The sequence below is a fragment of the Ixodes scapularis genome, unplaced genomic scaffold (genome assembly GCF_016920785.2).
Source record: "Ixodes scapularis isolate PalLabHiFi unplaced genomic scaffold, ASM1692078v2 PGA_scaffold10__122_contigs__length_95168666, whole genome shotgun sequence".
In the NCBI taxonomy this organism is placed as follows: Eukaryota; Metazoa; Arthropoda; class Arachnida; order Ixodida; family Ixodidae; genus Ixodes; species Ixodes scapularis.
The window spans coordinates 77,465,785-77,476,950 of NW_024609836.1; the positions used below are offsets into that span (position 1 = coordinate 77,465,785).

The 11,166-nt window shown below is 46.0% G+C and overlaps 1 protein-coding gene across 1 annotated transcript; it reads left to right on the forward strand.

Moving 5' to 3' along the window:
* The first annotated feature begins 1,577 nt into the window (after window positions 1–1,577).
* Window positions 1,578–8,261, forward strand: LOC120849253. Its single transcript, XM_040221444.3, has 4 exons — window positions 1,578–1,583; window positions 2,786–3,052; window positions 4,406–4,519; window positions 8,074–8,261. Exons 1-4 carry the CDS (start codon window positions 1,578–1,580, stop codon window positions 8,158–8,160), a joined length of 474 nt encoding a protein of 157 aa, XP_040077378.1. The 3' UTR covers window positions 8,161–8,261.
* The last annotated feature ends 2,905 nt before the right edge of the window (window positions 8,262–11,166 follow it).

An 11,166-nucleotide genomic window follows, 5' to 3' on the forward strand; every position in this document is an offset into this window, starting at 1 on the left:
TGCGCCGATCGCGCACATTGTGGACATTGTAATGGCTGACCAACTACACGCTGTTATAAATATCCACACAACCCCAATTATTAATTCAAGGTGCACCGATCGCTCAAAAAATGTCAACTTTAAACAGATCTGTTTTTGTGCGGTGTATAGGTGTTAGAGCCATGAGATGAAGTATCGCACAGGAGTCATTAGTTTCGCAAACCTTTTTTGTCCCTGAATTTGTTTTTTGTTGCCTTGGAAAAGCATTGTTATGGCGTCTGTTGTCTGCAGGGCCCCGGAGAGTCCCCGCACTTTGACGTTGGCAGCACGGAACGAATGTCGTTATTGGTTATACCTCAAGAAGTCCATCAGAATACAAGATTACAGTTTTCTCTTTTATGCATGAGAATATTCTGACGGGATTGAGAACTACTAGGCGGATGCCTAAATCAAGCGATAACACCAGTAGATGGACTTTATTTCAGTCATGTGACGTCCTTCCTCACTGAGGTGCGGTGTATGACTTTGGTTCGGAGCAGAGAAATAAACGTATATCTCCAAAGTTCTATAACGCATGAAATCCAGTATTTGAGGAGTGATTGTTGAAATCTGTCTAGAAGACATTAGACAGTCGTTTTTGGAAGTAAAGAAGAACCTATATTTTCATTAATTTCGAAGCTAAAGTTAGCAGAAAAACTGACTTCGTACAAAGATCATGTGACGTCGATTAATTGCTATAGAGGTCACGTTACGTCAGGTCGCGTGAAATCATTTTTTCCCGCCAAATTTAGGGGAGAAAATGAATTGATAGAATAGCTCTCGTGACCTCAGGCCACGTGACATTAATTTCCTTGCCAAATTCAACGGAGGAACTGAATTGGTACACAGGTCACCAGACGTAAATTTTCGTACCAGATTTAGTGGGAAAACTGAAATGGTCTGTAGGACCCGTGTCCTCGGGTAGCATGTAATCAATTTCCCCGCTAAATGTAGCGGGGAAACTAACTTGGTGTTTTAGTCACGTAAAGTCGATTTCCCGCGAAATTTAAAGGGAAATGCAAAGATGGACGCACGAACGGACAAAATTTTGGGATTGCGGGAATCCGATGAAAAAAACATTTCATGCCCTAAAAAAAAGAAAAACACGCGCATCTTCGCTTGCAGACCATTTCAATAATGGCTTTCTGCGAGCTGCCATTTTTGTATATTGGTCTGTCAAACGCGTTTTGAGCATGCGCAATAGGTCTCTTCTGCCGAATATTAGACATCGCGTATGCATCCATGGCCCAGTGACTCGGCATTTTTGGTCTGCATGATGAACGCCGGAAAGTTTTATAGCGAAGCTACGAGATCAGGGGTTCTAATCTCGACACTTGACGAAAAGGTCGGCGAGGCGCTTGACCTTGGCGCCGGTCAATCACGGGTGCCGGATTTCTCGCCGACTTTTTTTGCCAAGTGTCCTACTTAGGGCCTCAGCTATAATTTTTTTCGCGTGTTTCTTATAGCACTGCAACTCTTATTTATGATGCCACGCTGATCTCTTTGAAAAGCGGGTTAGTGCACATGCCCAGTTCCCAAACTCACCTGCAGAGTCAGACATGTTTGTAAGCTATAGAGGCAGATGTTAGTTGAGTGATATATATAGTACAAAGGTGCATGGTCCTTTGGAATAAAGAACCTTATAGGTTTTACTGTGTACTTCTAGCTTCGTAATCTTCAAGAACCCTTCCGCTGAGCTTCGTGGACTAAAATAGCTTCTATTAAAAAAAAAAAAAAGACTTGGTTGACTAAATAAAATGTAATTTAAGAAAAACGACAACAACAAAACTGTGTTCTTTGTAGCCTACTAATAAACTGACCCGCACAAAGTTGTGTTTTCGAAATACTGTCATTCCATGGCTTCGTGTGTGTCATATGCTTCGTACATTGTGCTGTCAATGTTTCATTAGAGGCAAACGAAATTGCCCGCTTTGAACGCTCTCCCGAATAGGGCCTAAATACGTGTGCACGAAACAAAACATAGGCTTATTCCTGTAACTAAGCGGATATTAGCCCGTCTCGTCTTGATCGGCCGCGCATTGCATCCGATCAATCTTTCCTGACAGGAGAATAAGAGCGCATGAGCAGTCTCCATTATTAGGACACCGATCGCGTAAAGACCGTAAATGATTTACTTCTTTCGCTACCACACTCCAGTTATAGTGAAAGCACACAGACGGCCGCTCATCATAAGTCCTGGGGCCATAAACTCGTCAAAGACAAAGTTGGAACTGAAAGTTCGGGAAGCGTGCCGATTGGATCCCGGCGACAGAAGCGCGAAGTGATCGTCGTGATAGTCCAATCGGCACGCTCCGTGAGCTTCGGCCGCAACTTTGTGTTGGACGAGTTTGGGCCCTAAATTCATCAAACACAAAGTTGGAGCCCAAAGTTCGTGGAACGCGCCGATATGATGCTGGCGACAAACGCGCGAAGTCGTCGTCGTGAGAGTCGAATCGGTGCGCTACGTGAACTACAGCCCCAACTACGTGTTAAACTTTAGAGGCCCAGAGGACGCCGTTTAATATAGGACGGGGAGCGGAAGCACAAGTGATTGGACACGTCCCCGTTCATCCCGGAAGCGACCGTAGCCTGCACCACGTGACTATTGTACACAAAAAGCCCACACCCTTGCCAAAAATGTTTCTATGACATCATAGGTTAGCGCCCCTCATAGGAGTGCCTATGATAGCGTCGACACTCCGGAAGATAGCAGCGTCTTTGGCTTGCCGAAAGCAGAATCTTCTACGGTGAGACGTCCCTCTTGAAGACGATTCAAAGGGTCAGGAGGATGTACGGATTAGTCATCGTTATGGCGGCGACCGTTCTGGCCGCCCTGGATCTACGGAGAGATTTCTTCGAGGGTTGCAGAGAGCCTGAACCGGACGCCGAAACCCCGGATTGTGTTTATGTGCCGAGTGAGTGGCTGAAAAGTGAGACGTACCGCTGGTTTGCCCACGCGGCACTTGGAAACTACTCTTATTACAGCGGCGACTACTACAACACGGTGTTGAACGTCACGCGGGTGGCGAACAAGGTAAATTAATTTGCCTTTTAAGTTAAGTAATGCACCGGAAGAAAACGTGCGGTGTTCGTGTTGCTAGATTTGAACAAGCTTCTTAATTGTTCGTAAGTTGGCACTGCACCATCTAAGCTCATGCATTACCGCAAATACGCCATATAAGATAGCAAGTGCGTGCTGTCTTGAGCGCGATAATACATATGTCGACGTTCTACACAGCGTGATAAAAGATTTGATACAGTGTTTGTGAAACAGGTTCAGAAAACAAGAATCAAGGTATCGGTGTTGTTTTGGGAGTTGGACATGATATGATGTACATACACTCAGGTAGGGACAGGTGACTCTAGTTTTTTGGAACGTGTGATAATGTTTTGTCATTTATATATATGTTTTTCCCTATTGCACTGCATTATAAGTAATGTAGGACAATATCATAAACCTTTCCAATAACGAGCATATGGCCAGTGCCATTTTCTACGTTCTTTCGCTACTCAAAGTGACGAACACACGTGTTGACTTCTGGAAATCGCACGTCGCGCTGCTGACTTGTAGAAATTAGTATGGTGTTAAAAGTCGAATTTACACTAATGGCGATACTATCGGATCAGAATTCGACCAATGACGCACACCCAGTTCACCTCTTTCTTCCTGATCGCAGTCGGTCACAATCGACTTGGACACACTTTTGTCGAATTCAAGCAATTCTATACTTCGTTTCAGCTTCGGTCCGAGCGCGGCCGATGTTATGAGCCGAAGGGCCAATGAAACAGCGAAACAGGCACAACGTCAAGGCGTGCTCTCTTCAGTTGATAGGACGAGCCGATATTCGCCGTGTCTCTGCGCGCTCCTCCGCCGGCTAGTCTTATCAGGCACAGAGAGCATGCCATGACGCTGCGTTTTTTGCGCTGTTTGATTGGCCCTTCCGCTCATAATATCGGCTGCGCTCGGACCAAAGCTGAAACGAAGTATAGCTTCGTCGCACTCAAGAGGGCCTGGGAACAAAAACAATGTGCTAAAAAATGTCGATAACCTTTATCCCTGACGAATGCCGAGAACTGTCCATAGTATTCCAAAGTACGGCCTGCGAAAAGTGCTCCGCGAAGCTTCGATTACGCGTCTTTCCTGATTGATGGTGTGGAAATGGTATGAAAACGACAGAGCGTCTCTTGCCGGTGCACGGTCTCCAGCGCGCGTTCGCTGCCTTCCGTCATGCTGGTGTGCACGCTTGAGGCACTCAAGTCGCGGGACAACCAAGGGACTTCCCTGCCGTTCTAATCCTGTCAGCGACTGTAAATAGCTGAAATAATGCTCGGCGCTTGGAGAAGGAGACATCGCCATTGCTTTTATCTTCTTACTGTGTGCCTTTAGGAAATCCCAATGGGACTCGGCACGGTCGTGGAATTCACAACAGTCCGGAGCAGCTGCAAGCTGGCCGATACACCCGTCTACTCGAAGGAGCTCTGTCGTCCTACCAGTAACAAGGTACAGACACGTTCACTGAGCGAAACTGTTAGCACGAATAAGGGATCGCCAGTTTTTTTTTTTTCTCCCTGTCTGCCACGCTTCGTTTCACGGTAGCTTGCCAGAAAGCAAACGTTACGGCACACTCGAGAAAAATAGTCAGTTTTAGTATAGCGTTGCTGGCTCTTACGTACGCCAAACGCAGTAGTATAGACGTACGCTGAAGTCTACAAGCTACTTCGGACCGATTTTAGTTGCGCGTTGCGTAAACGCTGCCAAGTGAACATCTCGGATGGTCTTCTTGATTCAATTTTCCAAAGCCGTAGAATTCCGCGTGCTTACAGTGCCATCAAGCTCGTCAAAATAGGTATTATAAATGAAAACTTTTCCAATTATTTTATGTACAATTATACCAAGCCGCAGAAGCCTGATCAAGCGCGCTTTTCTGCGGTGTACGTGGTACTACGAGTACGTGTGTGTTATTCGCTCACGGAGCCTCCGTCAATCGTGCCGTGGCAAAGGACACTTTTTATCAATGCTATCGCGGGCTATCGGAGTCATAATGACTGTGACGGAGGACAAGCACGTGACACACCTTACCGTAGATTCCCAAGCAGTTAGAGATGAAGGAGAGGAGGAACTCCCCTCTTTTCTGGATCTTGTTTTGTTTCTAGCATACGTAGCTTTTCTCCACCCCGGAGAATAGCCTGCCGCTCAATTTTTGTTTAAAAGCGGCTTTTCCCTCTCTCCCGCCAATGGCTTCCACAGCCCTGCGTTTAGAGCGAGATAGACCGTAGCAGGGGTGGCCAAACTGCGGCTCGCGAGCCTCATGCAGCCCTTCGCGGGTTCAAGTGTGCCTCCTCCTCTGCCCCAAAACAAAACAAAAGTTCTAGAATTAAAAAAGAAAGAAGAAAAAAGTTCACAGACTTGGCAGCCTTGTACAACACAATACCTACAGCTTGACCACTTGCTGACGCGTAGATCTGTCCAGTGACCCTGTTTCGTGCATTGTTCTAGAGAGAATTTAGAACAGCATGGGCATAACAACCGTCAGGGTCACTGGCCGGCTAGCGAACAACGCATTCTTCTTTGTTTAGCGGTTCAAGAAACGTTCTGCAGCCTGATGGAATTTGTTGTAATCGACAATTATACTTGTGGAAAGAACTGTTTTCTCCATGTCATTTCTTGTTAAAAATACCCCCCCCCCCCCCCCCCCTGTTTTTTTCTTCTATTTTTCTGAGGCTGTCTGAACTTTTGTATATTGTCTGCGGCTATAACCCCAAGTCGCTCTGGCCGCCTCTGGACTATACTCACGTGTCTTTCTCCGACGCGTTGTTTGGTTCACTGGTACCGTAGCCTTTTACATTTGCCAAGTTACGGTGAGTCGAAGTGGCAGAAACGCCTCATGGAGGGCAGCGCGAAATATCCATCCGATCCGACGTCCGATCCGGCAGTACGACTGCCTGATCCGAAAAATTTGGTCGCTTCAAGCGCGAGACACATACACGAAAAATCCATCCGATCCAACGTCCGATCCGGCAATACGACTGCCTGGTCCGAAAAATTTGGTCGCTTCAGGCGTCGGATCGGCGACCCAACGTGCGTCCAACGCGCCAGATAGTTTCGCACGGCGAACGGATTGTCGGATGCGTCCAGCCAATGACAGCACAGCTAGCACAAACGTCATGATGACGTACTGGGTCTGGCGGGACGAACAAGAAAACGGGACGGGTGACGGGAAGCTGGACGCGTGGATTTCGCTGACCCATTCGAGAAAGATGGCTCCGGCAAAGAATGCACGCGTTAACGAGCACGAGCTTCTAAGTTTGCTCGTGTGAGCTAAACCGTCAATCTGGGACCAGAGATCTGTGAACGCGGACCTCCGCTGGGGTGCTTGGATCTCCTGGGCGGAGCCGAACGGATCGTCGTGTCGCATGCAAGGTCGGAAGCGTGTGTCTCAAACTGTCGCGTGCGGCAATTCGGAGCGGCGTTCGGACTGTCGGATCGGACGTCGGATCGGACGATTCTGCCGTCCATGTGTCTCGCGCTTTAAGAGAAAATCTTTTCAGGGAGTCAATATTCTCTCCGAGTGAGGCAGAAAAGCGGCCATTTCGCGTCTGCTCATTGTGCCTTCGATGACTGCCGCTTGTCAATGCCTGGTATTTGATTTTGTTAATTCAAGACGTTGTTCTTTGTTCCACCTATAGCTTGCACGTGCGTAACGTCACCACACAGTAAAATAGTCATTACTACGTGTTATTCCCGGTGAGTAAAACAACAAAAGAAACCGGTGATGCGAAATTTATGTTACAGAAGGTACGCGCGCAGGAGCAAGGTCCTTCTCAATAGACGATAATTTCATGTACCATTTTATCTTCGTAATAATTTTCTTTTCTTATCGTAATAAGTATATCTTGATAAGTATAACATAAAATTGATGAATTGGTCTTATCATTGTTTTTATGATATCTTCATAAATTGATTAATTGTTGACATCATAGTTTTCTTCCGATACCTTAATAAGATGCTACATTATCTTAGGAAAGTATAGGCACAGCCGCTGATAAGATATATATGCCTTGCGGAGTTTATTTGATATACTGCATTTAATTTGAGTACGGGCATGTTTATCGGTACAGATAGGGGCAAAAGTGAGTGCCGAAAACCAATAACAGCGTTTCGGGTATTACAAGAAAAACAAAACAAACAAAATGTGAGCCATTGTTTGAAAACACTGAAGTCCTGGTAATAGTCATATCGCAGGAATACTGAAAAAAAGGGATAAAAAAAATTTCCAGCGGCTTGCTCACGAATGGCTTTGATCAACAAAAGTCTAACGTTGCTATGTCGGCAAAAATGAAATCGAGGTTTGTTGGTTTTAACGAATTCACTTCAAACAAATCTTTACTGAGTGTTTTGGGAGTAGCTTTTCGGTGTGCATATTCGTTGACCAAAAATAACGTATGCTTCGTTTGAGCTTAAGTCCATGGACAGAGCCGACGCTACGAGCTAATCTGACCAATCAGGCCGCGTCAAAAGCACGAGTCAGTGGGTAATATTTCTGTTTATGACTTGTTCAGCGATGATGGAACACGAATACAAAAAATGATGAACACTGTGCATGATGGTGCGTTTTTGACGCCGTCTGATTACTCCCACCAGCTCGTGGCGTCGTGTCTGGACTAAGTGAAGCCACTAAAAAAGCTACGCTTCAGAGCAACGACACTTCAGCCTTCTTCGGGCTTACAATCATGGTTGCCACTTATCTGAAGCTTATCTGAAATCGCAGGAAGAACTCTTCCGTCTTCTGGAAATGTTAATACAGTTCGCGACAGACAAAAACAATGTCACCTGAGCTTCCTAACGCCGTATCTAAAGCTGAGGAAGTTAAATTTTTGAATTGTGACGATCGACAGTTGCGCCAGCTCTGCACTAAGCATCAAGATGGCGGCGCCCACCAACAGATCGCGGAATGAAGTGCCGATACTCTAAGCGTAGCTCATATAGTGGCTCTAGACTGAAGGTTAAACGAAGTATATTTTTAACTTATATATTTGTTTCCCTCTACTTTCCAGGTAAATGGTTTGTGTCAAGCCAAGTTCAACGTGTTTCCACCAGTAAGACTTCTGGCGGTGGCCTGTCAACCGCTTGTAGGAGCCTGAAGGACGGCATCTGACGTCTTCGTTCTTGCGCGCATTGCAGCGAACATGTCGAACTTGTGACTACATCATTTGCGTCTTTGTTTATTACCGTGAAGCATTATCAGATGAGCAGGATTTAAACAAATTTGTGTACCTTTCAGATTTGGTTATATGTCATGCAAAAATAAAGTCGGATGTTCGGATACTGATGTAGAACATGTGGTGTAACTGTACATTTCCTTTTTGGGCATAGTGCATTGTTTCATGGCCGATAGGGTCAGCATGGTGATTGCTCGCACGCTGTTTCGCTATGTATGGGGATTTAGCAGTAGTGTCTGTGATTTGTTCGGTGGCACACCATGCACTTTTGTTTCTTCCATCCTGTCAGTGGCACACCACGGAAATTATAATTATTCCCTGTCATTGCCCTATACTGCCTTGGTCTGGGATGGTATGTAGTGTATTGTAAATAAATAACTTAACTTCTTAAACTTTTTTTTTGCGAGTTTTACGTGGGAGGAACCAGAGGGATGATTGCATACTTTCCGAGACGGGAAAGCACGGGAAGTGCTCTACCATATACTTAGGTTGACCCAGCGTCGCCCTCAACGGCATTTTTCATTAAATATAAGGGTTATCAATACATTAACGTTTTTGCAGAGCACATGTCCGCTGAACTTCGAATTTACTAAGCTGACTGATAACAGGGCCTCTCATACCTGTTACATTGCCTTATACGCAAACTTGCGCTTACTCCACTGTGCAAGCTGTAATCTTGTAATCACAAACACGTCGAAATAACTTCGTAATGCGAGTAGAAAAGTACCGTAACCGCAAACATAGCGCTATTGAAATCTTGATAATGACAAGTTTTGCACTACCTCTTCCTGTTCCTAAAGTCATTTTTTATTAATCTGATCGCATAGATATTTTCTTTCTAAGAAGGTATTGCCTTCTACATTGACTTACGCAACTCTGCTAATACGTCGCTATGCTATACCGACATTCATTTCTTATCCGGTGGAAGTTGGAGGATATATATTTGAGATACAGCGCTGCGGTAGCACCAGCTGCATGGCACCTGTTCGCGTTCCCAGCCTTATTATTTTTGTTTGCCATAATCCAAGGTCGATTGAGGTAACCTGTCGTCAGTTGAACAGGCCAGTATAGGTCTGACCGCAGGAAGATGATTGAAAGAAGAGTTGGTTGATAATTTCACCTAATTAACACCGCCGAGCTGAGAACGTTTTGATACGTAATCCCTAAACTCAGTGAGCCGACACTCCAATCTGGTGGGGACAATCGAGCATGCGCCAAAAACGGTTGGAAACGCGAGTATAGTGGGCATTCGAACTTACCTTGGAGGATCTCTGTCGCCTCACTTTGGCGTACAGCCATCCCTCACCTTGGGTACAGGACAGGGAAGGTTCTTTCGAATTTGATGCCTTGGCGCGTTAGGCCAATTGTTTCGTTACGGCCTTGGAGGTCTTGTTGCATTTATCCGAGTTCAAGTTTTATCGGGATCAGTTCGCTCAGTTCGCTGTTTGTTAGGCTCATGGTCGTTTGGTTCGTTGTGTCCTTCCTTGTCTAGAGTTCCGGCTTTCGCCAGAAAAGTGTACGTTTTGAGTGATCCTTAAAACGTCTTTCTTTTGGGGATCTTTTTTTTTTTCTGGGGACTGCCGTTGTCAACAGTTATAGATTTTTTTTATTTTTTTTATTTTTTGTGTTGTTTAACGGAGGTCACTGCTTCTCAATTCTATTGTAAAGGTTGTTTACGTTGTCGAATGAATTTCAGGGGCGAATCGGTGGCCGAGTGAGCTAACGCCTCTCCTCTCGGAGCGTTGAGTGAAAGCTTGCGTTGAGAAGCACGTGGGTTCAATCCCCACCGCCTTCGTACGTTTTGATCTGGATGAGTTCGTGTAATCACTACTACAGGATGCACGTTAAAAAACCCAGGTTGGCGGTTGTACTGCACTGGCTAAATTTGTCATCCACAGCTAAGCGACCTGTCACCCGTTGAGGCGTTTCAACATCAAGGCTGTATAAACATACAAAGCAAGGTTGTTTTTTTTAAAATTAAATTTAAGCTGTGTTTGAGATTTTGTGTTTGTCGTGCTCTACTCCGTCTCGGGATTTCTAGTCGAATGTTTACTCCGATTCATTTTCGTCGCTATATACCTTGAGAACCAATATCAAATGCTAAAAGCAAACGGGGGTTCATCTCTTCTTTCTTTCGTTTCACTCTATGCGTGACAGAGGTTCCCGTTACAGTCCGCTGGCAAGAATCATGCAGAGCAAAAAAGTGCATCGTAACGGCCCTGGTCATGTTTTCACGTCCGCTATCGCCGGGTAAACCTAAAGTCCATTGCTACTTCTTTTACAAGTAAAGACAAACACAAATGACAAAGCACGTTCCGCTGGAACAAAATGGCGGCATTCAGTTCAAACCACTGTTGTGTGCCGCAACAGTGGTTTGTGACCTGCACCGTCACGCAATCAGCGCTTCAAAGAATTTGGCAGCGCTTGGCTGGCTAAAATGTAACTAGCGAGAAAAGCCAAAAAATCTCCAACCAGTCGTGACGTCATACTAGGATCTTGGGGTCGCCAAGCGCGTGTCGCTCGTGTTGGGCAGCGCACCACGCATACGCAGTGCCACTCCTCTCCCTGGCGAGACGCGCCCGTACTTGTTAGCAGCACGAGGAGCAGACGACGCGGGAATCTGGTGCGCTTGGCGTGCTGGCCTCGCGTTTCGCGAAGTAATGTACCAAATGCAAAATGTACTAAGATGCCACAGCATCGTATTAAACAGAAAGGTATCTGTCCCACCAAGATATTTATTTGGTTCCTGGGAGGTGATTCAAGAAAGGCAGACACAAGCATGGATCGTCAGCTGTGCGGAGGACAGGGTTAATTATTGTTTCTCTATCTTATCGCGTGGGGGGGGGGGGGGGGGGAGGGAGGGAGGGAGGGGGGGGGGCACGAGCCTCGATGCCCCCACGTAGTCTACGCCTATGGCTAGGAGTTCGA

What these genes read in the sequence shown, in the direction of transcription:
- LOC120849253 (XM_040221444.3), top strand. An exon ending in TCACGCGGGTGGCGAACAAG is followed by an intron (nt 3,053 to 4,405) that starts GTAAATTAATTT and finishes GTGTGCCTTTAG; the next exon opens with GAAATCCCAATGGGACTCGG. An exon ending in GTCGTCCTACCAGTAACAAG is followed by an intron (nt 4,520 to 8,073) that starts GTACAGACACGT and finishes TCTACTTTCCAG; the next exon opens with GTAAATGGTTTGTGTCAAGC.